Source organism: Dromaius novaehollandiae, chromosome 6 (genome assembly GCF_036370855.1).
Source record: "Dromaius novaehollandiae isolate bDroNov1 chromosome 6, bDroNov1.hap1, whole genome shotgun sequence".
NCBI classification, from domain to species: domain Eukaryota; kingdom Metazoa; phylum Chordata; class Aves; order Casuariiformes; family Dromaiidae; genus Dromaius; species Dromaius novaehollandiae.
Window position 1 is genome coordinate 40,779,983 of NC_088103.1, and position 25,431 is coordinate 40,805,413.

Consider the following 25,431-nt stretch of genomic DNA (forward strand, 5'->3'; position numbering starts at 1 on the left):
TTTGAAGACCATAACCAGCCTCTGAGGAAAGCACAGAAGCTGCATGTATAAAGCAAAAAAACACTTTAAAAACCCTGATTTCTCTAACCAAGCTTAGCCCAGGAGAGAACCCACTTACAGCAAGGGCAATCGCAGGATATTAGTTACCGTTTCAGCCCGAACAAAGCACTAGTCACCGCGCAGCCCAGAAGCCCCCCCCCAAAAGGCGCTGCCCCCCCGCAGGGGCCCACGGAGCTCCCCAGCGGACAGCCGGGGCCGCGCCGGGCGGGGGAGGGGCGGGGGCAGAGGCGCCCGCCGGGTGGGCAGGTCTCGCGAGAGCGCGGCGCGGCCGCCGTCTCCTAGCAGCCGGCCCAGCCCGACGATGGAGCCCGACAGCGACAGGCGGCAGCTCCAGAGGCTGGGGCGGGACGCGGTGGAGTACTACCGAAGCCGCGAGGTCCCCCAGCGCCTGGAAGAAGCACTCAACGCCCTCTTCCTCCTGCGCCCCACAGACCTCTACGGGGACTTGGTACCGCTGGGGAGGGACAGTGCGCAAGCGTCCCCGTGGCCGCGGCGGGCGACTAGTGCGCAGGCGCCAGCCGCCTGCCCTGCCCCCGCGTGGCGGCCCTGCGCTGTGGCGGAGCGAGGGCTCTCCTCGCTGCTCAGGCAGCTTTTCTGGCCCTGCCTCGGTGTCTGGGGAAGGTGTGGTGAGCGCTGGTGCTGGCTGAGCGCGAGGGGCTGCCGCCCCGAGCTGCCCTGCGCGCCCCGGCGGCGGGTGTCCGTTGCTAGCTGCCATCTGTTGAGGCTCCGCTGGGAGCACGCGGTGTGCGCCCACCTCGTGTGGGTGCAGGCCTTGGCTCTCGCCTCCGACAAGGAGATGCATTTCCTGCACTTGTGCCCTGTGTGTGCACTCAGGTTCAATAGAGCAAAAGGTTCACGAGAGGAGCTTGACACTTACTTGACCACAGTTAGACTTAAAATAATTTTCCACTGACTCAAGTAAGCTTTGTGATGGTTTAATGTTTCTTATCTCTTGGGACCAATGGCGCTTTGACACTGGTCCAGATACATTAGCACAGTAGCAGAGCTTTTTGCTCTATGCCAGGTAGTATATTTACAAAAGTGGAAGGTATTTTGCCTTGGGATTCTGTAGATGGGCATCCCTAATCTGCTCAACACAATGATGACTCAGACTGGTGACAATAAAAGGACACTGGGCAATATTCAGACTGCTGCTGTTCTTGAAAAACTGGCTTGAGTGAAAGGACAAGAATCAAACCAGTTTTATCTAATTATGCTGGAATTGCCAACAATATAAATAGTGTGCAACTCTAAAAAAATAATTTATACTATCTTCTTTGATGTGAAAGTGCCTGTGGAAATAAAACATTACAAGGTTGACCACAGCTTTTGTACTGTTTCCTGTCTCCCAAATGTTTTGCCATTGCCAGTGGGACTGGAACTAGTAACATCTGCTCTTGCTTTGCTACTCCCCACCCCCAATGAAACAATATACTGCTATTCAGACAGTTGTAGAATAATTGAAACTGATTTACAATATTTGATGGTTACATGTCTTCCTTCTCTACATAGCTATATATGTTTTGTGGTTTCTCCATCTGATAAGTCATGCTTTGGCGACTGTCTTTCATGCTAGGCTAAGGAATGAAGCAAGAAAAAAAGTATGCAGTAAACCTCAGGTGTCAATTTAATCATAATATGTAAAGTAAAATCAGTGTCCAACAGAGCCAAAAACATATTCTCATAGTCAGATGATATCAGTTCCTCAGGCCCATGAAATACCACAATGGAAAAAGAAGAGAACTCGGCTTACCAGAATACTAGATTTCCACCTTTCTCACAAGGGTCAAAGACTGCTAACCTAAAATTCCAGCTTTACTGTGGAGCGCTGTCTGCTAGCTGCATCAGTTGCCTTGTACCCTGTTCTTAGGTGCAGCATGCCCACAGCAACTTAAAACTGTGCCTGGCTTGTTAGCTCAGTTCTGTCCAACCAAAAACCACTTCTTCCAATTAGGAGAGTTTGATCACCAGGATAAATAACCTTACATCAAGCATGCTGTGTGAGGGAGGAGGCTATAAAAGGAGTGGTTAGCACTGGGATAGAGGAACTAACAAACTTCCCTTCCTTGCAGATTAAGTCTTCTACCTATTTAGATGATTAACATTCAGCCACGTAATCAGAGCCTGATTGAGACACATGAGCTGTTCTATATATTATTTTGACCAAGCAAACTTGAAACATTGTTAGATATATGACACTAAGTACTTTCTATAGTTCTATGGACAAGAAATACATTCTCAAAATACATGATTCTTTTTGATTTCAGTGTAAATCTAAACTTTGGACAGATCATATTTTCTAGGAGGGTTAAGGAGATTTTGATCTGCATCACTAACTTTGCCAAATAAAACACAGTCATATAACCTGATGTGCCTGTGCAGCCTTTGATCTGAGGTGGATCTGGCTCATCTGGAATGGTTCCTAAGGAGATGTTACAGAAATAAAAGTGAGATGTAACAGAAAGATGTTGAATACTGGCACTTGTAAATGGATTTACTCCGTGGTGGATTTAATTTAAATTTCATTTATTTAATGGAATAAAAACCTGTTTACACAGATATTGGCTTCTAATGAAGTTCTCTCTCTCTTATTTAAGGCTAACTACTTTTCTAAATTTTCAAAAGCTCCGGTAATATGCAAATTAGTTGGAAGAAAAGTCCTTGATGGAGTTGGTCGACCAACATTAGAAGTGGAAATATACTGTATAATTAAAAATTATGAGAAGGTATGAGGTGCATCTTTCTGTCTTGTTTATTTTAATAAAAGACTATCAGGGAGAGTTACTCCTACTCCCATTGTAATGAACATTTTAGTTTCTATCTTTAATGAAAGAATATGATTCCACAGGGCTTAACAGTTGAGTAAATGGTCCTTGCAACGCAGGAAAAAAATACTATGAAAAGTTAGATGATGACACCAACTATACAAACTTCATGAATTAAACAATACCTCACTGTGTTTTGTGAGCCACATGTGACAGCGCATCTTTGCATGTTAAACTTTTGCTTGTCTTACAATACATCCTGGTGCTTTTTCTTGTACCCCGTACCTAACCCTGTAAGTTCATTTTCCTGTACATTTTTCTTTCTTCTTATTCTCAAATCCTTATATCTTTATTGCTACAGCAGTCTAACAAAAATATAGTACAGTGTCAAAATAGTATAGCTGAAGGAACTTTTAGCAATATTGAGCAAATAGGTTGATGTTGGTGATAGTTAAGTCAAACATACCTATGTAAGCACCTGCAATGCAAAACTGATGCTGCATTTCCCCTCTGCCAACCTGAAATATCCAAGATTATTCTATTTGCAGCTCCTAATACTGTGGTGTAGTTATTTACTCTTTTCCTCAGTTAAACTATGAATCACTACATTCTTGATACTAAAAAGGAGACAATTTAAAGAAATTAAGTATACTTTCAAAGGTATTCATAGTATGTAAAGTTAATATTGTTAATGCAGCCAGCTCTATGATATGTGTAAATGACTTCTCTATTAAGTGAGTTTTATAGGTATTGTTCATCCATATGGAGATACATGTTTAAATTACCTCAATAATTAAGACAAAGTGTGAGTATGAATGATAGCACTAAATATAAATGGTGGTAAAGCGTGGTAACAGCTGCAATAAAAGATGTCATAATGACAATATAGTCCTTAAAATTAACTCCATTCTGTTCTCAGAACAAAATGTATGTGATAAACAGATCTGTCAGGAGATTTATGCCTAAATTGTTTTCGTTTAGTTTGAGAAACTTTGATAAAGTCTGTGTTTACCAAAGTATAAAAAAACAACAAAGAGATGCTGGATGAAAAAGATAAGTAAGTGGAGCAAACTGGATTTGGAGATAGGTACTTGTAGAATAGGTAAGGACATGTATTTCTCATTCTTTCCAAGTTAGAAATGAAAGAGTGTTTTAAGCCTTTTTACACTATTTTGCAGAGGATTTGTTCCACTGTAATCTCTTCTCATTCTCAAATACTTGAAAATGCTTTATCTGAAGCAACTGAGGCTGACGAGAAAGAAAGAAATGACTCTGTTAACACTGCTGTGGAATGGGTGAATGAATCACTGAACACAATGCTAAGAGACTTGAAGCCCACTGACCAGCGTGAAGTTGATAAGATACTTGGGTAAGGCTTGCATATTTTTTCTATTACTTTATGCTACTGCAAAACAAATTACTGCATTTGAAATATACACTACATACTTATTTTGAAAATGAAAAATATATTCAGTATTCTGTATGATTTCTAATGTTATTCTTTATATACTTTTAGGATGTGATGTCCATCTCAGATACATTGCACTATCCTATTTCCTACTGCTTTAATTTGTAATTAGATAATATGAAAATCATGCCACTTTGTACAAAAACTCATGGAAATTAGATCTTTGTGGGATAGAAAATAGAGGTCTCTAAGAAAAAAATGCATAGACACATGTTCATGAGCCAGAGGCCCCTGATTAAGAAACTTGTTCAGTACCAGTTTAAATCGGTGGGGGCTTTTTTCAGATGGCTACTCCACTTTTCTGTTCATTGCACTGGAGAAAACAAGTGGTATGAAAGGTCTGTGTGTATGCATCTTCTGCATTGAGCTAAATCCACACAAAACATATATATATATATATATATATGTATATATACACACACACACAAACAGCATATTTATGCTATATGTGTGTGTACACATATACAGATACATACATATATATGTATAGTTTTCAGGTTCTGGTAGCATCATCCTGTGTAGGCCACTCCAAAAGGATACTTACTTGGGGTAATTAATGTTGCACACTTCCTTGGAAACATAATTTCTCTTATAAACACTTGTATATTTTTTCATATAAACATTTGTTCTCAGGAGAATCCCACAGTAGAAAAAATGGATATATTATTCCATTACAAAGAAATATATCTGTTGTTTATAAAGAAAAATACCTAAGTTAAAAGCATCACAAACATATCCAAATGTACTTTTACTACAGCATTAGAGGAACTACCTGACAGCATTATGCCTCTCTTCATCCTGGAAGCAGTGGTGTGGCCTATCCTTTTGTGTAGTTTGAAGGGTTTCTATCGACCATCTCCCTGAAGGGAACAGTTGCCACACTTAACACAGGCTGTAGCAGACAGACCAAAATTGCGATCCAAGTAGATTGTCTTTCGGGAAACCTTGCTCGAGGGAATAGGACACAACTTGAAAGACATTCTTCCAACTGAAGTCTCAAGAGGATTTTAATGCATTACTTGCATAACCTTATATACGCTGTCTGAATTGGGTGATTCTGACCCATGTATATGGTTTCCATTGGTGGCTGAAATTTAGCCACCTCTGAGACTGCAGCCTCTTAGGTAAACAGTGTACAACTAATCTATTTTATTAGCAACCTAGGCCAAGTTCTTGTATGCCATAATGTTATGATAGTATCTTTTACTACCCCTGTGTCTGCTTGGAGCTCACTTTCAACTCTGTGTGATTTGAAAATTATGTGTTAAGGTTTATAATACTTGCTTGTGGTACATTTTGTTTGCCCAGTGTTACAGATGGTTCCAATAAGACGAAGTGATTTGTTGACTCCTCCAGCTTCACACAATGCGTGCATGGCAGAAGCTCAAATAGATGCCCTTAATCCACCTCCCAGCATGTTCTTTAGTCAGTATCCTATGTCTGCTTCTCATATGCCTAAAAATATTTCGAGCCACTAATCATTATGCCTTTTCCCTCAGTGAATACTTTACAAAAAAAGCAGAAGAAAAAAAAGAAATTCAAAAGGAAGATGAAGAAGCAGCCACTCTTTCCCTCCCTTCGTGTGTTCCATCAGCAGCTGCATTGTCTGGGGGGAAAAAAGCATCAACAATAGGTTTTTGTTGATTTTCTTGTAATATTTTCTTCAATGTAAATATTGATAAAGATGCTAATATACTTTCTGAAGTATCCTATGGGCCCTAAAGAGTGGTATCACTTCTTCAGAGGGTTTGGTTTGTCTGTCCTAAATCATCTTTCTGATCACAGCAGTTTCTACTACAGAAATGAGGGGGAAAATACAAAGTTTTCTCATCATTCACATGCATTAGTTGAACAGTTTCTGCCTTTTGTTTTACAGTTGGCTTAGACAGGAGGTTATTACTCTTCAGAATGAGGAATAAGAATGGAGGAGGATGCAAATGAAGAATAGAAATGATAAGGAAAGAAAAGGGAATCATAGAGCTGAAAAGGACAACGGAAATGGCATGAAGATAGAAGTTTAGAAGAATGGGAAGAGGAGGGAAGGAAGGGAAGTTTCTCACTAACAGTGAGAAAAGGAGGAAATAAAGGTGAAAAGTGAAAGTAGAAAAGAAGGAAAGGAATGAGATGGGGAAGATAGTACAGAGTGAAAAAGAATTAGGCAAACAATACTACGATGGTGAGATAGCAGAAAAATCAGGTAAGTATATATAGCCAAAAAGGCAAGGGAAAAAAGCATCATATGCTACCTGTAGGCATTATCCTCAGAAAAAATCTTCCTGTTTTCAGTTCTTACAAAAGCAGAAAATTGTGGTAAATGATTATTTTGATATCAGTGTAGTTTCAATTATCATATAATTTCAGTAGAACCTCCCAATGAACATGTTAGTTGTGCGCACAGTAAATTTACCTTTCACTTCAAATATAACATCTATAGCTGTCAGGTCCATACAGATATCATTATGCCATATATTATACTTTTAGTCAAGCTTTTATGGATACATATGTTACCTGTAATTTCTTTCTATCTGATTGTGCCATTGATAATAATTGTTAGAAACAATATTTGACTATTAGGAATCAATGATTATAGCTACTTGTTGTTACAGTGGAGCAGTAGCAGATGGTGACTTCCATTAGCAGATGCTTTTCAAAGGTAGCATCTATGTTGTAATTTAGGCAGGTTAAAAAGTAGTGCAGTGGAAAGAATCTCTGGAAAACAGTGCAGTTAATCAGGGTTGCTCAGTACTTGGTTGCTAATGCACTATGTATGTCACTGTCCTCTGGATGTAAGCAGTTTAGAATCTGTATATAGTATGGGAATTGATGTATAAACGAATCTGCATATCCAGTTAAAGTCCTGTTAGGCATATTTTGTCTTATAATATCCTGGTTGTATCCTGCAGTATTTATATTTTATTGTTGAAAACCTCTACAGCAAATGACAGTTTGTATGAAGCTCCTGTTAGGAATTAAATTAGTTAGACAGATTTATTTTAAAAAATACCCAATGTTTATGATTTTTGAGAATCATACCACTTTAACTTCTTATAGGTGCTTTCTATACATGTTCATGTAAGAACTATAGTTAATAAGCATGACAGTGAGAGCTGCCAGGTTTAAAACATTTTGACAAAACTTATTCTGCTGTATCTGAAAGAGAAATAATTTTTTGTGAAAAATTTAACGTGACTGTGTGTATGGAATATTTAAAAAAAAACTGTCTTCTTAAACTTCTTTAAAAATTTGACCCTAATAGGGCTACATTTTTTTTCTCACTATTATGACAAGAAATCAAGTATGTGTACTCCCCATCAGCTTATAATGTAATGTTCCAAGTTGTTTGTGCAGAAGGAGTGCAATAAAGAATAGTGAAAACATGGTTATGAAAGGAACCTGAAGAATGAGATGGCAATACTGCATATAAATACAGATAGATAAAATAATATAGATATGAGTGGCTGAAAGATCTCTAAAAGAAATGGATTTGAAACACGTTTAAAATCAGAGTGAGAAAGGATACTTTGCCTATGCATAAGGTAATTTCATGTATAAAAAAATTGACAAGATAGTTTAAAAAAATGGATTCTTTTGTAATACATTGAGTGCAGTACAGCAATGGGAATATTGTATTTACTCCTACAGCTGTGATACATAAATGCACTTATTTTAAACCAAGAAAATATTTAGCTACTGTTCTCCATCTTGTAGGGAAGAAGGTGTCAGGTGCAGAGAGAACAATCCCACCTGCAGAACCCATTGAATCAGTGCTTTGTGGCAGCTTAGCCATTGGGGGAACATCACTCGCTATAGCTAAGACTGGTGCCAGTCTTAGCCATATCCCGTTGTACTTACATATTGCACTGCTGAAACATAATCAGGTACATGTGACTATTTTGTCATTCTGTTTGTTTTTCCCAATTATCACAATTACTCTAGAATTCTGTAATCAACAGTCTTTAGTGGAAATTGACATTAAATATACCTCATAAAATATATCCTTAAGTCTATTGACTATAGCAGGCTTTGAACTAGCCTTATGCTGTAATGAAAATACACAAGAAATGGTTAAGATTTTTAACATTTTTATTTTCACATAGTGCTCTCAATTACAGGATTCACCTAAGGAAATGACTGTGCCACTGCCAATGGTTAGTCTTTTGAACTGTGGGAAATTTTCACCTGGAAAACTGAAATTAATGAAGGAAATTATGCTCATACCACCAGCTCAGTTATCACTCAGACAGGTACCATTTCATTTTGATTTTTATAAATATGTTCTATAGACTGTTTATATACATAAGTATATAGATCTTTTCAACACAGTCCTTAGAAATGTTATTTTTCATTTCTGTTTATTTGCATAACAAATACTAGTGCAGAACTATGAAGCATGGAATATTATAGAGGTAAATAGATGGCATTTTAAATGAAGATACATGAAGATTTCAAGTTAAAAATGTATGTGTTAGTATACAGCAAAAAATCAAGGCAATTAAGATGGCATAGAGGAATTCTGTAATACAACAGTAACAGGTTTTAGTTCTGTTTAAAATGTGATTTTTACATTAATATATTATAAATAGTTTCATCATCTGATTCATAGAGCATACAAAACAACAAAACTCTTATACCTGTCAAAAAAATCCACCATAAAGCATAAAATCTTTGGGAACCAATTGTTTTAAAGACGAAATTGTCAAGATAGAAGGTAATACAAAGCAGAACAAAATGTATTCAAGGGTGGATGAGACAGACTGGATCAGCAATTCCTTTTTGTTTAACCATGTGTTGCATTAAAGAATGTATCTGCACAGATGCCTACATTAAGGCTGTAATTTCTACTTTGTATGCTGGTGACCTGAACAAGTAGCTGAGCTTGTTTCTCTTTAACTTTTGGAAATGTCACCAAGAGCTCTTAATAAGGTTACCAGCTCTGTACCTCTCAAAGAAATAATGCCTCCTAGTGCTCATGGGAGAGTGGCAAGCTGTTTGCTGCAGTAAGGAACAGCAAGCTAGCCATTCCTCCTCTGTTGATATGTTATCAACTGTGACTGACTTCTGCCCCCTTCAGTATTTCTATACTGGCACAGTTTAAGAAAATGTGAAGAACTGTGATTTATTAAGTTAGCATTAAAGTTTTCCTTACTCAGCTGAAAAGGAAAACAATCTTCTATTAAAAGCAATGGATTGCTTAATTAAATGGATCACTTAATTGGAGTGTTCTTTCATTCCCCTGTGTTTAAAATAAAGACAGCATTTTTCCTCTGTTTCCTAAACATATTGTAGAGGTAAATACATTCATTTTTCTGAGAGTTTGCAGGTGGAAGTCTTAGGGAGAGCCATCATTGTCGATGGCAATTACCATCTTCCTACTTCTCAGATATTTGGCAGACCAGGACATTGCTTACTTGTTACATGTGGGAAGGGTTCTTTCGGGGGAAAAACAGACCATTTTTTTTACCTTCCTATCTAGCAGCATAACCAAACATTCCTGTTCATTCCACTGCTACTAACCCTTTATCACTGGACATTTGACTGTATTTTGTGGGTGGGGAGTTTTGTTAAGGAGTTCTATTATAGTTTAAAAAAAAAAGACTTTATATTAGGGTCTGCATTTAGAAGAAGCATCCTCTCCCCTCTGATTTATATCAGTAGAATAAAATCGATTTAGCTTTGTTTTGAAGATTATTATTGTTTAATTTGCAGAGTATAGAAAGGGTTCTGGATATTCAGAGAGAAATGATGAGGCTATTGGAGCCTGCATGCAAAGGGGTAAGACAAAAATATGCATCTTCATTTGACCTTTCTACTGCTGTTACCTGTGTGAGCTTGCACATGGGAGACTTAGCATATTACCAAGTTTAGTCTTATGGCACAGTATAGAAGACGTGTTTCTCTAACGGATGAGTAAAACATTGTCCATTTGGTGCTATTAAATTAATGACGATAGAATAAAACATTTTTCTAAACATGAGAAGACTTTCTATTTCATTATTTATACCAGAAAAAGTAAACTAAGAAAAAATGGTCTCACAGGGAACATAGCAGGACCGGAACTGTATACTGTCAGTCTTACACACATACAAGATATATTGTTGAAAGCATTGTTACTGCCGTTGTATATCAAGCTCAATATGTGTATATGCTTTTTGCAAAGTGATGTTGTTGGCATTCTTCAAGTACAGACCCTAGATTACCATTTTTGAGAGCCCATGTTCTGCTAATAGGCAAGGTGGGAATGTTTGGAAAAACAAATGATGGTTCAAGTGATGCCCACATAGAAATATACATTTGAAATGAGTTACTACCACAACATAAAACTAGATAGTTGCTGATAGTTTCTGTTTTATCTTAAATACTGCTTTGTAACTTAAATATTTGCAATCTCATTAGACCAAAATTCTGTTACCTTTTGTTTTTAATTGAAGTCTCTGTGTTATTCTTGGATTTTTCATGGAACTGGTTCATTGTTTCTTTCTCCCTTCACTCCCAACAGCCTAGTCCTCAACTAGCAGACAGGAAGAAAGGTGGTGCACGTAGTACAGGGAAGAAAGTTCTGGTAAGAAAAGAGATTTTAATTTTAAGCCTTCAGCATGTTATTAACAACAGCAGGGAACCAAAACATTCTTAAGATATGAACCATTAATCTACATTACCATTTTGGAAAGGTCAAGGCAAGACTTTTGAATACTCCACATGCTCATATTTTATGTAATGATTTGGATTCTTCTAGCTATACCTTCCTTTCCCATGGAACAATAACAGAAAGGGGAAATTCTTCTGGAATCTTGTAATTTTATTTATACAGAAATCCTGATAAGTCATCCAACTGAGCATTTTGCAAGCCTGCAGTACCAGCAGAGAACATGCACCTTTGATCATGTAGGCCGTAAAACTATGACCTGTAAGACCTGTCATTCCGTGCTGTGTCCGAACTCTGGAAGCACAATTCCCCTCTTAATCATGCTGCATTAAATTCCCAGTTCCTGCCTGAAGTAACAGACAATGGCAGATACAAACCATTAGTTAAAAGGGCAACACTCACAATAGTGCACAGAACATTATTTTATATAATTCAAATGATCTTTGCCTTTCTCACTTCAAAACCTGTAGTTTACAGATGAATTTTCAAAAGGGTGGGATAGAAATGCCATGCTGATTTTGCTCTCCATTCTGAGACTATTATAATATCAGGTAAGAACTGTTTCTGTTGTGGGGTACACAGAAGAGAAGATGAGCAGAAGTTTTCTTACGGTTTTGCTGCTTAGATAAGATAACAGTCTTCATCAGTCAACTAGCCACCATTTTTCTATGATGTGATTAATTCTGTATTTTCTGGTGGCTAATTTCTGTATTCTTATCACAATATAAACTGCAGTAGCAAGTTAAAATAATTCCTTAAGATGCGCACAAAGAAGCCATGCATTAGATTCTCTGAAATACTCTTGTTTATTTCAGTAAGAGAAAACTAAAGGACGTATTGGTGAGACTGAATTTTAAACTGACAAAAGTGCCATGTTAGTTTAAGCTCGGTTTTTTTGAGAAAAGAAAGGAAAAATGACAATGCAGCAGTGAAAGAAATCATTAAAACAAGTAAAAGTCACAGTTATTTTTTTCAGCAGAGCAGATCTTTAGAAGGAAAGGTCGTCTGCTTAAGTTTCCTGGGCTTTCCTTTACAATAGTGAAAACTTAATTTCAGTTAGACTCATTTTGGTGTGGAAGTAATTGAATAAATTATGTTTCTGACATGTATTGTGCAGGATATAATGCCTTATCATATATGGAATGCTTATGTATTTTTATTTTTTTAAAGCATACTTTAAGATAATTGAATCATATCTTCATAGTTTTTCCTTTGTTTTGTTGGTTTGTTTGATCGCTTGTGTTTTGTTTGTTTGTTTAAACATTTAATGCTAGGAGGCACTTATTTAAGTAATAGCAGTCAAGACTAGACATAAAAAATGTTTTTATAAAGATATACAGTGCTTTTAATAGAATATAACAAGGCACACCACATGGGGAGAAATCACATGAAAATGCAAAGTTAAGCTCTATCCTACAAGAAATGCAAGCAGACTGCAGCATTTCTTATTGTTTATTGCAGCAGTTTAATACTCTGGAAAACCGAGGTCTGATAGATTGTCCCTCCCTTCTTTCAGATTGCTACAAAATGCTTTCTCCCATAACAATCTGACCTATGTTTTCTTTTAAAATTGTGTATGTGAAGGAACATTCCAGCATTCTCTGTAGCTGGATTTGCCCTGTCCATTGTAGTTAATTCCCTAATTCTTCTCAATACTGATGCCTTCCAACTAACTTCTCCAGTCAAACCCAGGACTATATCCTGTTCATGTCATGGAAACTTAGTGTCATTTTTTTATAATCCAAAATCCACAGATTTAAAAGATAAATTCAGTGTTTAAAAACCAGAAAATGACTGGAAACAGAAGAAGATACGAGACATTTTCTCAGTGCAAATCTGCTTGTGGCTAGTGCACAGGAATACTGTTCTGGAGGCCGACAACTCTCAAAAAGGATAGAGCTGTGCTAGAGATACTTCCCCTCTACAAAATTTGTTCCCTCCAGAAGATTTGAAATATTCTAGTGTTTCTTTAACACTCCAAAGAGACAATATCAAACTTGTCGAGGATAAATGAGTAAAAGCAGTTTAAAAGTGGAGAATATGTTTTTGTGGTAAATATGGGGTCCACAGCAACAGAAACTTTTACACAGCATCCAGTACAACTCAGTGGATGTTAAAAGAGCCTTTAAAATGCTTTTGTAAACCAATACTGGACATATGAGTGCAAGAACTATATGACTAGCCACATTTCCAAGGACTAGCAGCTTTCTACCTGATAGCACTTGATAAGCCCTCATTCATAAAGAATTGTCCTTCAGGTTGGTAATGTCATTTCTGAGAACAGATATATATATATTGATGACTGCAGTCAGACTGAAATGACAGGGATTGTACTTATGATATATGTAAAAATATTAATAAAATGATTGTTTCTGTTTTACTTTCAGCCACCAGCCATAAAAAGAATATCACACTTAGGCTGCCTAATAACAGGATGTGATAATCTAGAACAACCTCTACTCCTAATGCAAACAGCTTGCAATAATATAGGTGTGGAGCTAGGAACAGACATGTATTTGGCAATAAATTGTGCTGCTCATGAATTGATAGATTACGTAAGTTATTTTCAATGTCTATTTTGTTGATTTTAAAAGGAATGTAGTTAGTTTTTAACAGTATTCATTATTGCATTGTAAACTCACCTATAAGGCTCCAACTGCATTTTCCAAGGTAGTAATCAAGCAAAACAAAAGGAATGTCTGTGCATTTATAAAATAAGCGTGAGTCTGTCCTGGAAGTGTAGCAGGAATAGTATTGAATAGTGGGTGCAAGGGGACAAGCCATGCAGACATTCTTCAAGTGGCCTGATGCAGAGGGAGTGCTGAGAATGCTGGAGTACCAGAGTACCAGCCTACTGGCACACCTTGGATAGGACGGGTCTCACTGAGCCAAGGCAGTCTGCCTATGGAAATCTGTTATTTTCACTATTTGATTTTTATAACCGAAATGGTGTAAGCCTGCCTGCACCAGCCAGGTTTACTTCTTTTCTCTGTTTATTTACTTATTAAGATTTTTCTGATCAATCTGTGTCAAATGTAGCAAACTTTTATTGGGCAGACACACAGTACATAACTAGCTTCATTTCACATATGCCCTAAGACAATTTTGAATTAATGTATTAAGTGGCATATAGTCTTTTTTTCATTCTATCACAGGGTGTAAATAAAATAATTATCTTCTATCCACCTTGCTTTCAAAATTGAAGAACAAGGAACTATTTACACAAGTATACTTTTATAATTCCATCACACCACTAGTTGCTTATTTCACCATTTTATTACACTGCACCTGTTGTTTTCTTCAAAATACCCTCACCTGTCTGTATATTTTAATATGGTAGGTGTATGTAGCCTCTAACATTCATCTAATTTTGTATCAGTGTTCATTTTAATTCTTATTTTTCAAGATTTTGATTTGACAAAGCTTATTTGTTTATCTCAGGCTGAGTCTTAAAAGTTTTTGCCCCTTTTTCCAAGATCAGTTTGGATTCTCTTTAAGTAGAAGGAAAAAAACCCCTTGCTATTCTGTTCGATTTAGTATTTCATGAGATTCTGTATGTTTGGGTTTACTATAGTAAGAAACATATTATTAATATCTGATCTTTTGCAAAAACAATGTGATATCGCTATTCTATACCAGAATGAGCAAAATCTTAACCAAAGAATTATTAGTAATTTCGTAACTTTTTATTATTGAACTGTTAAAGTGATTAAAGCAACACCTATTCTGGCACAATTTGACAGTCTGCCTGTAATAATCTGTGTATATGACAGCTTATGGTTCCCAAAATAATGAGATTAGTTTTAAATTAGGGTTTTTTTGAAAGGGGAAAGGGGCAAGGAAAGGCTGTGTTTTCTTGTTTTTGAGCATTGAGGGTGTACTCCTTTCACATACTAGAATTTTTAATGAAGATGGGGACTAAAAATTACCTTTTTTTGAAGTGAAAGTGAGATTTCTCGTGCATGATTTAATAAAAATATCAAATATTGCTAACTTTATGATAAAACTGTTGCCTAGGAAATGCTGAAATAGATTTTCTCCCTTTTTTGGGGAATGGTACCTGTCAGAGAGTTTAGCATGAGCCGATTGGAGCCCACTCTTACATTAGGCAGGGACTTCTATAACAAAGTACTGTCCACTTAGACACAGAATAAAGCAGACGAATGAATGTGTACTTACTGAAGAACACACAATCCACTGCGTTAGTGGAGTTATTAGTGTCACAAGATATGTACGCTTGCATTAGTAACTGTTAAAGTATTACGATTCTTATATGCTTTTTACTTTACTTTCTAGCTGAAAGGAAAATATGAAATACTCACTGGAACTTTCAAAAGTCCTGATGAAATGGTTGATATGTATGTGGAACTGATTAATAAATTTCCTTCTATTATTGCATTAGTAGATCCCTTAAGAAAAGAGGTAAGTTTATGTGAGACCTTCCTGCAGTGCAGGCCTCTCAAATTGATAAGTACCGTAAGTGGAATATCACTGAACTTCTCACATTTTTATGAAGCATATAAAATATGCAGTGTTGTCATCTGTTTTCAGGGTCCACGGGCACAGAAATAATGGTATACAAATGTATGTTATAATTCCTTTTCATATCTGTAATTGAGAATAAATCTAAATAAACTTGCATATAGGTTTAACATAATTTTTGATAGAAAATAATCATGGCATGGATAGTAAGTACAAATATTTTGAAGAATTAAAAGAAAACACACTTCTGTCTGATTCCACTTGTAAATCACCATCATTTTAATCACATTTTCCTTCTTATGCAAAGAAGAAATAACTCAAATTACCTTTTAAAATTAAAATTTTAAAATTAAATTGATATATAAATGATAATATATTTTTTAGAAGAAACTAAAGACTTGGATGTCATTGTGCATGTCTTAGAATCACTCGAAATAAAATAAATAAATGCAATTCTGTATGATTGAGATTTAAACCCAAAGCCAGAACAAACCTATAACTGGCAGCAAACAGAATTTTTAAAGTGGCAGGAAGACAGCATGTATTTAACAGTGTGATCAAAGTTTCATGAGTTAACTGAGTGTGGCCAATGAATTACAACAATAAAATAGAATACTATTAATTATGTTCTCAGGATGGATATATAAATGGATGAAAGACATTGATTACATAACCTTAAATTTTAGCATTTATATATATGATTAAGTTTTTATGTATTACAAAAAAGACAAAAACAATTGTAGCAGAAGCTACAACTTTAGACCTATATACTACAGTTGCACAACTTAACAAAAACTAGTTCTGGCCACAGAATTGCATATTAAACCTCATTATTTTCTTTAAAACAAATGTGTGCTTTTTGTTTTCATGTTTGTGAACAAAATATGAAGAACCTGAATGAAGGGGAAACCAAGCTGCTGTCGTCTTTGTGAATCTGCCTGAATCAGTAATTCTGAAAAGGATGAACTGCAAATTCATCTCATATTGTTCTTAACTGGAACTTAAAGCTCACAGTTCAAGTATCAGTGTTGCCTGTTTCTCACTCCGTAGTTAGCCTGGCTTTCCCTCACTGTTTCCAATTGACTCTCTGAATTACCCACATTCCAAAACACTGAATTATTCCTCACTCCTGCCAGAGCTACGAACTTCCTTGTGAATTCTTATGAAGAAACATATTTGCAATACAGATAAATGTGCAGAATTATAACAGACAGTGAAGGACATCTTGAAATAAAATACTAATAAAGGAAATGCCTCCCCTGCTCTGACTCACTCCCCCCCCCCCCCCCCCCCCCGCCCCAGTCTGCCCATTTACCCATGCCACATCTTTGCCACAGATAATTAGATACTTGAGCATGAGCTCTGGTACCAATTCAACAGTTCATTGCCAAACAGCAGACCATTTTAGTACCTAACTTTAAGCATTTGCCCAGGTGTCAATGACTTCATTTTCACTTAAATATGTGCCTGAAAGCCTTGTAGGAGTGGACCCTCATACAGATGGCAAGTAGAATGGGCACAGAATTGTGTATGATCTGTAGACCAAGAATTATTATCTGCAGAATAATTAACAAGAAAGTGTATGTGTTTTTAATATGAGAACTTTGCATTCTATGGACACACACAAAGCAAATTAAATTGTAAATTTCTTATTTCAGATTATTGGCTTATTCTTATCATTAAATCTCAATAGCATAGGAATATTGCACTAAAAATCAAGAAAGGAAGATCCTAAATAAATGCAGCTTCTGTGTAAAGAGAGCTTTGTTATTTGCTGTTCCCTATGGGTCAGTCTTACAGCTCTGATCTTGCTTTCTTGGTATGTGTCACTGAGTATATGGCTGCCTCCTGTTTCATTATTTCATATCTAAGTAAATATTATGACATGTAAAATATTAACACATGAATGAGTCCTCTGAAGCCAACAATAGAAAATTATTTTATATTCCGTTAATATATTTTTAAAAATAAATCTCAGGAATGAAATCAAAATAGCAGAATCCCACAGTTAATTTAATTTGAAATATCTAAAATTATACCTGTGTGCAACTAGCTTTGATTAATTCCAGATTATAATTTATGTTTTCTGGCAAAATCTTAAAATCCAAGCAAAATGCTGGTGATGAATTTTTATTAGGTAGACACATTTAAAATATAACACATGTATAGGAAGGGTACCTTTAGGATGAAATCCAAATTAACGTTACTTTTTTAATTTTTAACCTTCTGAATTAGGGATTGGGTTTGGTTTTTAAAACTCCAATTATATATGTGACTGTTTATGCAGGACAGAGAGCAGTGGAATAACTTATGTTGTGCTCTGGGTTCCAAATGTTACCTGATTGCTGAAGATGCAGCCACAAGTATTTCCAAACTTATAACTGATCAAGACGTGAACCTACCAAAATGCAGCGGCATTGTCCTAAAATATATCAATCAAACCAAGGTATCAGATCTCATAGAACTTACTGGACTTCTAGATGGTGAGTATGGGGGAAAGAAAGGCTGGGTTTTAAACCTTACCAGTCAATAAACAGTGTTGCCATACATGTAAATGTTACATCTTTTTATTTAATTTTAGCCAATTCTAATTTAGAAAGTGCTTGTCAGAAGAAACTAAAATTCCTGATTGGGTTATCAAATCTCTGTTGAGGATTTTAAAACAGGATTCAGGGCTTCAACTATAGCAAACTAATACACTGTGGATGTTTTGAATGTGAGTGCCCTTTGATGCTACAGTAAAACATCATACATTTAGATATCAGAATTAAATCAAACCAAATAAAACAGAAGTGATATAGCTGAGAAATCTGAATTTTGACTAATACTAGGTAATAATTAAAAAATGCAAACAAATCCAAAATGTTTAAAATTGCAGTTTAGACAGATTATTTACTATATATTATTAAGCCTTTGTGGTTACAGTAATCAGTACTTGTGCAGGTTCATGTCTGGGATTTTTCTTTGTATCAAATTTTTCTTTATTAATTTTTATACCCAAGGAATAGATGGACAAATTAATGTATCTAAGTTCCTTCCTTATTCCTCAGAAAGCCCAGAATCACTATATCAAAGTAAGTAAATAGCAACTTAAAATTTCATTCAACCATGTTGGCGAACTGGTTTTCATACTGATAAAAAATCATTGCTACACTAAGGAGCACATTTGAAATACACAGTACTGCATTCTAGCCCAGAGAATACATTACCAGAAAGACTGACTAGAGCTAAGAATTAGGATGGATGTTAGATATAGCCTTATCCATGCTGAAAAGAAAAGAAAGCATACTGTTAATGCTAATATTGTAGCAAACTAATACAGTTTACTTTTTTATGAGACGGGTTTTATTGGTTTTACTCCTGCTTGTATTTAACCCTATATAGCCCAAATAGAAAAAAAAAGTTCAAACAATTTCTATGTTGAATATATAAAAATATATACTAATGAAGGTTATACACTCCCATTATATATAGGTCGAAGACATATTACCATATTAGGAAGTCCAGATGGAGAATCTTCTGATGATAGTCTCGTGGATCTGGTAAGTATTGAAAGCTGTTCAATTGCAGAATTGCCAAAACACTGCTTTTATCATGAACTGTTTTTTAGGAGAAAGGCTGTTTCTGCATGAGAACGAAACAACCTTTTACAAAATGGGCTTTTTCTAGAGAGTTGTTTTTTTCCCCCCACAGAGAGTTAATCTTTGGGTTTAAGGAGAAGATACAGAAAATGTGCCAAAGCAGGGAGTATATTCAAAAGTCTGTATGATCTATTTTGTTGCATTAGTTTATAAAAATATGAATTACTTAAAACATTCCTGAATAGTAACGATACTTGATATAAAAATTCTGAATGTTGATATGTATTCAATCTGTTTGCATTAAAATAAAACTTGCAAATACCATTTCATAGGCCAGTGAAAACTATTGTTTGCATGCAACAACTCTTCCATTCATTAACAGGTTTTATTTCTATTTAAAGGACTGTTTTATCTGTAGAAAGATAATGAGATTGTTAAGTTAGAAGTAGGATACCACGTTAAATAATTAAGAATGACTTCACTTCCTAAACTGTACAGTTTTAAAATACGCACTTTCTTGTCTTAAGGCTGTTGGACTGGGTGCCAAGTTTATCAAGTTGGGAGGTCTTTCCCGCGGAGAAAGGGTGACCAAATACAACCGCCTTCTTGCTATAGAAGAAGAACTGGCCAAGAATAGAACGCTACGTATGAGCTTCTTTCTTACTTTGTTTTCAGCTTGCAATGAATACAAGAACAAAGATTGTAGGGAGAATGATTGAAACTGCACCACAGGAGGGAAGAGGAATCAAAAGACTATAAATAAGCGCTGACAAAAAAAACCTACGATAGCACTTGCCACAATGTATATTGTTGTCCTAATGGATTATCTGTTTACTGAATGTTAAAATAGACCCCTTCTTGAGGTGTAGCCTACATTAAGCTTTTTTTCCAGAATTAATTGGTTGGAGTCTTGAAGCCCATAGTGCAAAAGAAACAAAACAAAACCCATACATATAACACTCCGAATAACTGATAAAATGTAATTTTAGGGCAAAAAAACCAACCTCTTCAAGCTCCTAAACATATATTGCTAACAGAACTTCAGTTCACAACCCTCTTGTTACATTTCCAACCAAATGCATTAGGAAGGCTACAATTGCATGGGTAAGCACTAAATAAAACCTAAGAACCAGATTTCCTTAGCCACTTGCATACATCTTTCTGCATTTCAGGATCTGAATCTTCTTTTTACATCATTTTCTACTTTGTTAAATACTTAACAGTTCATTAGAACCACTTCTCATTTGCTCAGGTATCAATCAAGAGAATAATGGCATCCATTTTTGAGGGGAGGCAGAGAGACCAAGGGGGATTGGGGGGGGGGGGCAGGGGCGAGGAATGGAAAGAAAGGAAGGAAAGAGTTTGCACAAATTTATTACGACTAAGAAAAGGAAAAAATATGGTGTCATTTACCTTCTTGTTTCTAGTCATTTTCCATGTCTGATACATAGGATAGCAACTTTTGGCATGCAGGCACTATAGAACAAAAATTTTATTCAAAAATATTTTTATTAAATTATTTTCCAAATTATGAAAGTCTTCCTCTTGCATGTATATTATCAGTGTAACCAACAGAAACATACAGAGAAATCCTTTGTACTAAGAACATAATTTCACAGACTATGTTTTCCAAAAATAAGACAGATAATTATAAATAGTTGTAAGCTTTAACTGCCTTGGCAATATTAATATGTAACCTATTAAAATGCATATAGCCTAAATAAAAGAGCGCAAGTTCAACAAATGTTTAGCACTATAGCTCATAAAATGAAATTGCACAATTCCTGAAGCTGTTACTACTTTGGCAGGAATAAACTCCAAAAACTAAATCGACAGCAGGGAAATAATGAGATAGGGTGTCTGAGCTGCATACCAAACTCTTCATTTGGCTGGGCTGCAAGATACAAAATATGCTGGAGAGCTGAAAGGTGGTGGACTCTGTAAATGGTTCATAAACAGGAGGTGACATTGACCTGTCAGCAGTCCCGCCAAGATCGACTGAACTGGGCGTGCAGCTGGGTCCACTGTAACAGTGTTGACCTCAGCTCTCCCTACTGCCTTGCCCGCTGTCACAGTTAGGAATTCAGATTGCACGGAAGTCTTTGTGTAAGAGTCGCTCCATTGCTGATGCTGTGTTTCAGCCCCCAGGTACACCCAGAAGGCACATGAACCACTTGCAAACTAAATCACAGATTGGCCATCCCTTTACCAAGAAGTAACTGGGGCTGGCACTGTGTATGTGGCACATGCATATTCCAGAAGGCATTGGTGAGGTTAGGGAAGAACAGAGGGTCACAGATTTGGGACAAATAGCAGCGAGAAGAGAGGTAGTGTTAGTTGTGGGAGCAACATCTGAACTTCGGCATATATAAGGTTGTTAGAGGCTAGAATAGAGAAGGAGCAAGGCACGGGCAGCTGATGGGAACTGTTGCAAGAGTACCAGTGCAGAAGATAGATGTTTAAAAAAGGGAGGATGGCCAGAGCCAAGAGGAGTGAGCAGCAAGGTGAGATGATTACAAAAGAAGGGAATGCCATAAATATGCCAGCTCAGGCTGCTGTGCACCACATTCTAATCCTGCAGTCAAAATGCAGAAACTGCCCTTGTCTCTAAGGACGAGACTTTCAGAGACTCTTGTAAGCATCATTGCATTTTTTTTAATCTGAGTGCATGAGAGAAAATTCAAAAAAAAAAAAAAGTTTTCAACAAGCATAAGAACATGTTTCTTTTTTCTCTTCTGTTTCAGGGATTGAAGGAAGATTTGACTTTATCGATTTTGCTGAAGAACCACAGCCAGAACAACTTTCTGATGTACTCCCTCCCCCAAAGCAGGATTCATTGCCTCCACAGCCCTCTCAGCCAGTCCTGCAGGTTCAGAACCTGACTGCCCAGCTTGCACAGGACAGCACATTGACTTAGGTTGTCCAAATTAACTTTTGGGTAAATTGCTAACAAATAGTAATTTTAGTAAGGAATTTATATATTGACTATTACTTAGTCTATTTATTTACAAGCACTTTAGTTAGAAATTTTAAAAAGCATTCACATATTAGCTTCTCTTTTCCCAGGAGACTATTACTTTAGCTGAAACCAAGTTAATCGAGTAGTGGTTATCGTTTGAAAATACCACAAAATTCTGTGCTGTATTTACAAATTGAAAAAACAAATACCTCTGTGTTAATTCCAAAACTAAATGTTTGTTTTGAGAAAGTAGAAATCTCTCTCCGTACAAAGAACAAGCTATTGACAAACAGTAAAAAAACATTTTACAAAAAACAAAGGCCTTGACTGTTATGTTGCTCCATCCCCCCACACACCCTCAATGCTGCTCTTAGATCTAGCCTACAAGGGAAATTTTGCTCCAGTTCTAGCTAGCTATCAACACAAGTGCATCAGTGCAAACCCCAAATGTAGGGCACAAAGCTGTAATTTGCATCAATAGGAAGCCTGCGTCTGTCTGAAGCAGGGAATAACAAGTCAACTTCACAAGGTCTGGGAAACTTGTCAGTGGTCTTTTTAATAAGCAACAGTGAAAAGATAAATAATTTGTATCATAGGTAACAAATAGTTTAAGTAAAAGAAATACTTTCTAAAAAACTTCCAGTTTTGTATAACTTGAACATATAATACAGCAGCAATAATCTGAGGAAAATGCATACATAAAATGTCAGATTTTAAATTAAGTGTAACATATCTAAGTGCAAAGTTAACCACCAGAAAAAAAAACACAGAAATGAGATATACAACAAAATGAGAGACAAATTTCCCCAAATTTAGGAATCATACGTAGTTCAGTAATTAGATCAAATTCAAGATTTTCTTAGCAGACATGCAAAAACACCAAAAAAGATGTGAAACTACCACACTTGTTACTATCATTTTATTTTTATGAAAAGCACCAGACAGTTGCATGCAGAGTCAAACCAACAAACTTGGAACATTCATCCTTTAGTACTATCACTGTTTCAGATCATTAAATAGAAAACAATCCAAATGCATTCAAGTACGTGACCACCCAGTTTCAGTTACACCAATCTTCTTTAAGTAAATCCCTGATTACATTTGTTTGTTCATTATAGAATAATGAAATACTGTGTTGAATTTAAAAAACTACAATGGAATGTGAATTGGCAGTGGAGCAAATGATGTACCTCTCATGTTGTCTTCACTGGAAAGAAGGGTTGAGGCAAATTGGTTTTTGTTTTATCAAATAAAGAAATTAATGCCACCACTTTACACAATGCTCAGAGCAAAGGTTCATTTGTTAGTGCCACTGGGCTGGATCTGGGAGTTCTCAAAATATTGATTCCAAATAACTTGGAATTCTGTAATGACTGAATCCCAGATGTAGCCCATACTCACGGGAGCCTACAGTAACTTTTTTTTTTTTTTTTTTTTTTTTTTTTTTTTGCAGCACCTAAAGACTCCAGCTGTATCACATCCAAACTTTGCTATGTAACATTAAAACAAAACCTAGGAGAAAGGCCCTCCCTTTGAAGAGCTTTTAATGCAGATGAGGACACCAATCTCAGCCAACAAACTTCTGACTTTGGCTATCATTACCAAAAGACTTGTTATCAAAATGGCATGCTGCACTGCCTGTGCTTTTTATTTTTCATACTAGCTCTCTACTGGGCAAACAAACTGAAGCAAAAGTGTTATGCTTGTGCTTTTAAATTTCAAAATAGTCAAAATAGCCTGTGTGGAGACAGCAACAAGGAAACCTACAAGACCTTATTTTAAATAGACATAAAATATTTTTAAGGCAGTGTGTCCAAAACTGATTTTCTCATTATTGATATTACCCCCTATACTAAGTATGATTTTTGTGTGATGACCTTCTTAGCATCTAACCCAAAGACCATTCAAGTCAAGAGGGATGAAAGGGGCTTCCAGCAAGCTTTAGAACAGACCTTTAACAAGTATCTTTTCATGAAAAGAATAATTTAAACAACCCTTTTCAAACACAGTTTTAAAGAAGAGGTAACTGACAGTATCGAAAAACCATACCAGTGAAATCAAAATGTGAAAAGGACTGAATAATGCATAGTTATTTAACCCATTAATGCATATAACAAAACTGCATTAAAAAAGACTGTTTCAATTGGTATTATTGAAAACTGTTTGGAGTACAGACTGTAGCCCCTGATAACACACCTAAGCAATTTACATGTCCAGATAAAGATTCCCCAAAGTTACAGCCTTTTGGCATAACAATTAACAATTAGAACTGTCTGTCTCTTTTATTTTCTTGACACTAGTTTCTTTATGTAGTGCTTTACTTTTTTCTTCATTCATTTTGTGTTGATGTAGCACGTTTTCAGCCTCCCCACTGGTGGAAACAGGATCTAAAACTACAACAGATTCTGTCTCTTTTTCACTGGTAGAAGCTTTTCTTGTAAATCCCATATGACTAGGTGATCTAAAGGAAAAAAAAATATATGAATACAGGTAACAGTTCATATATTTAGGTCAAAGAACACAAATATAAAGAAAAGCATTTCTATTATTAGTGGTATGTATGACCAGGCTAGGTATACTAAAGTACAGTACAGATTTACAGATTACAGCTGTTACATACACATAGTAGTACACTAAATGTAAATCAAATTACCCTTTCTGAATTATTTATTAAGCTAACCACACCAGATATTTAACAGAAAAAATGAACTTAAAAAGCACTGAAAAAATCCTAAGACTATGAAGAAATCAGTTTAAAAATAATCTTAAGGATCTATTTTCCCTCAGTACCTCTCAGAGCTGGATTTACGTTCCCCCATGTTCATCGAAGAAGTTGCACGCAAAGAAAAGGCGTAGTTTCTGTAGGCTATAGACTAATAGTCCTGTATCTTGAAGGGAGAACATGGCTTCTCCTCCATGTCTGCATCCCAGAACAGCTTGAACAGGCCTTCTGCTACACTAAACCTTACTGCATGCTAGGGAGATAGAGGTAAGTAACCAGATTTTCCGTGGTGGCTCAGCACCAACAGGCTGCTAGTGGCCTTACGGTGAGAGAACGTGAATGATTTCTGAAAATGTAGCTACTGGATTTGCTGAAGTGCAGAGAACAGTAGACCTACATTCCGTACTTAAGAAATAAGATTATGTCTCCATTGCTTGCTGCAATGCAGATATTTTTGTAGATAAAAAGCCCTCTGAGCACAGAGAGAGAGGAGGAAAAGGTCAGAGACACCAGGGCGATTTGTCTAGGCTGGCAGCATAGTATAAACATTAAAAGCACTTGTGCATATCCAGAAGCTTTGTACTAGTGTAGGAAACATGCAGGAACATTTTTAGATTAGATAAAATGCACCAGCACAAAACAAGGCAGTCACGGGTAGGGATATGCCTGTGCTATCTTAAGGCTGCCCTCAAGACCTAGCTTGTTACATACATAGGCAGGCAGACAGCTTACAGCATGGGCTTACACTCCC

At 36.3% G+C, this 25,431-nt stretch overlaps 2 protein-coding genes across 4 annotated transcripts in view; one reads left to right on the plus strand and one right to left on the minus strand.

Annotated features, from left to right (window-relative positions):
• The first annotated feature begins 289 nt into the window (after positions 1-289).
• On the plus strand, positions 290-23,407 carry ENO4 (enolase 4). Of its 2 annotated transcripts, none has more exons than XM_026096167.2 (14): positions 290-508; positions 2,658-2,786; positions 4,004-4,194; positions 5,793-5,926; positions 8,002-8,171; positions 8,391-8,537; positions 10,000-10,065; positions 10,790-10,852; positions 13,324-13,491; positions 15,233-15,358; positions 17,706-17,901; positions 18,893-18,960; positions 19,527-19,644; positions 21,744-23,407. In XM_026096167.2, the coding sequence occupies exons 1-14, from the start codon at positions 362-364 to the stop codon at positions 21,914-21,916; spliced, it is 1,896 nt and encodes a 631-aa protein (XP_025951952.2). In that variant the 5' UTR covers positions 290-361; the 3' UTR covers positions 21,917-23,407. The 2 variants fall into 2 exon arrangements, with proteins under 2 accessions (XP_025951952.2, XP_025951953.2); XM_026096168.2 differs by having other exon boundaries at positions 8,406-8,537.
• The window catches only part of SHTN1 (shootin 1), a 70,032-nt gene continuing 67,089 nt past the window's right edge, over positions 22,489-25,431 (minus strand). For both annotated transcript variants that reach the window (XM_026096170.2, XM_026096171.2), the window contains exon 17: positions 22,489-24,419. In XM_026096170.2, the coding sequence (XP_025951955.2) occupies positions 24,215-24,419 (205 nt within the window). In that variant the 3' untranslated portion in view covers positions 22,489-24,214. The remainder of the gene's footprint in view (positions 24,420-25,431) is intronic.

What these genes read in the sequence shown, in the direction of transcription:
- ENO4 (XM_026096167.2), top strand. Translation starts at nt 362, where the DNA reads ATGGAGCCCGACAGCGACAGGCGGCAGCTCCAGAGGCTGGGGCGGGAC. An exon ending in GAAAAAAGCATCAACAATAG is followed by an intron (nt 5,927 to 8,001) that starts GTTTTTGTTGAT and finishes TCCATCTTGTAG; the next exon opens with GGAAGAAGGTGTCAGGTGCA. An exon ending in CACTGCTGAAACATAATCAG is followed by an intron (nt 8,172 to 8,390) that starts GTACATGTGACT and finishes ATTTTCACATAG; the next exon opens with TGCTCTCAATTACAGGATTC.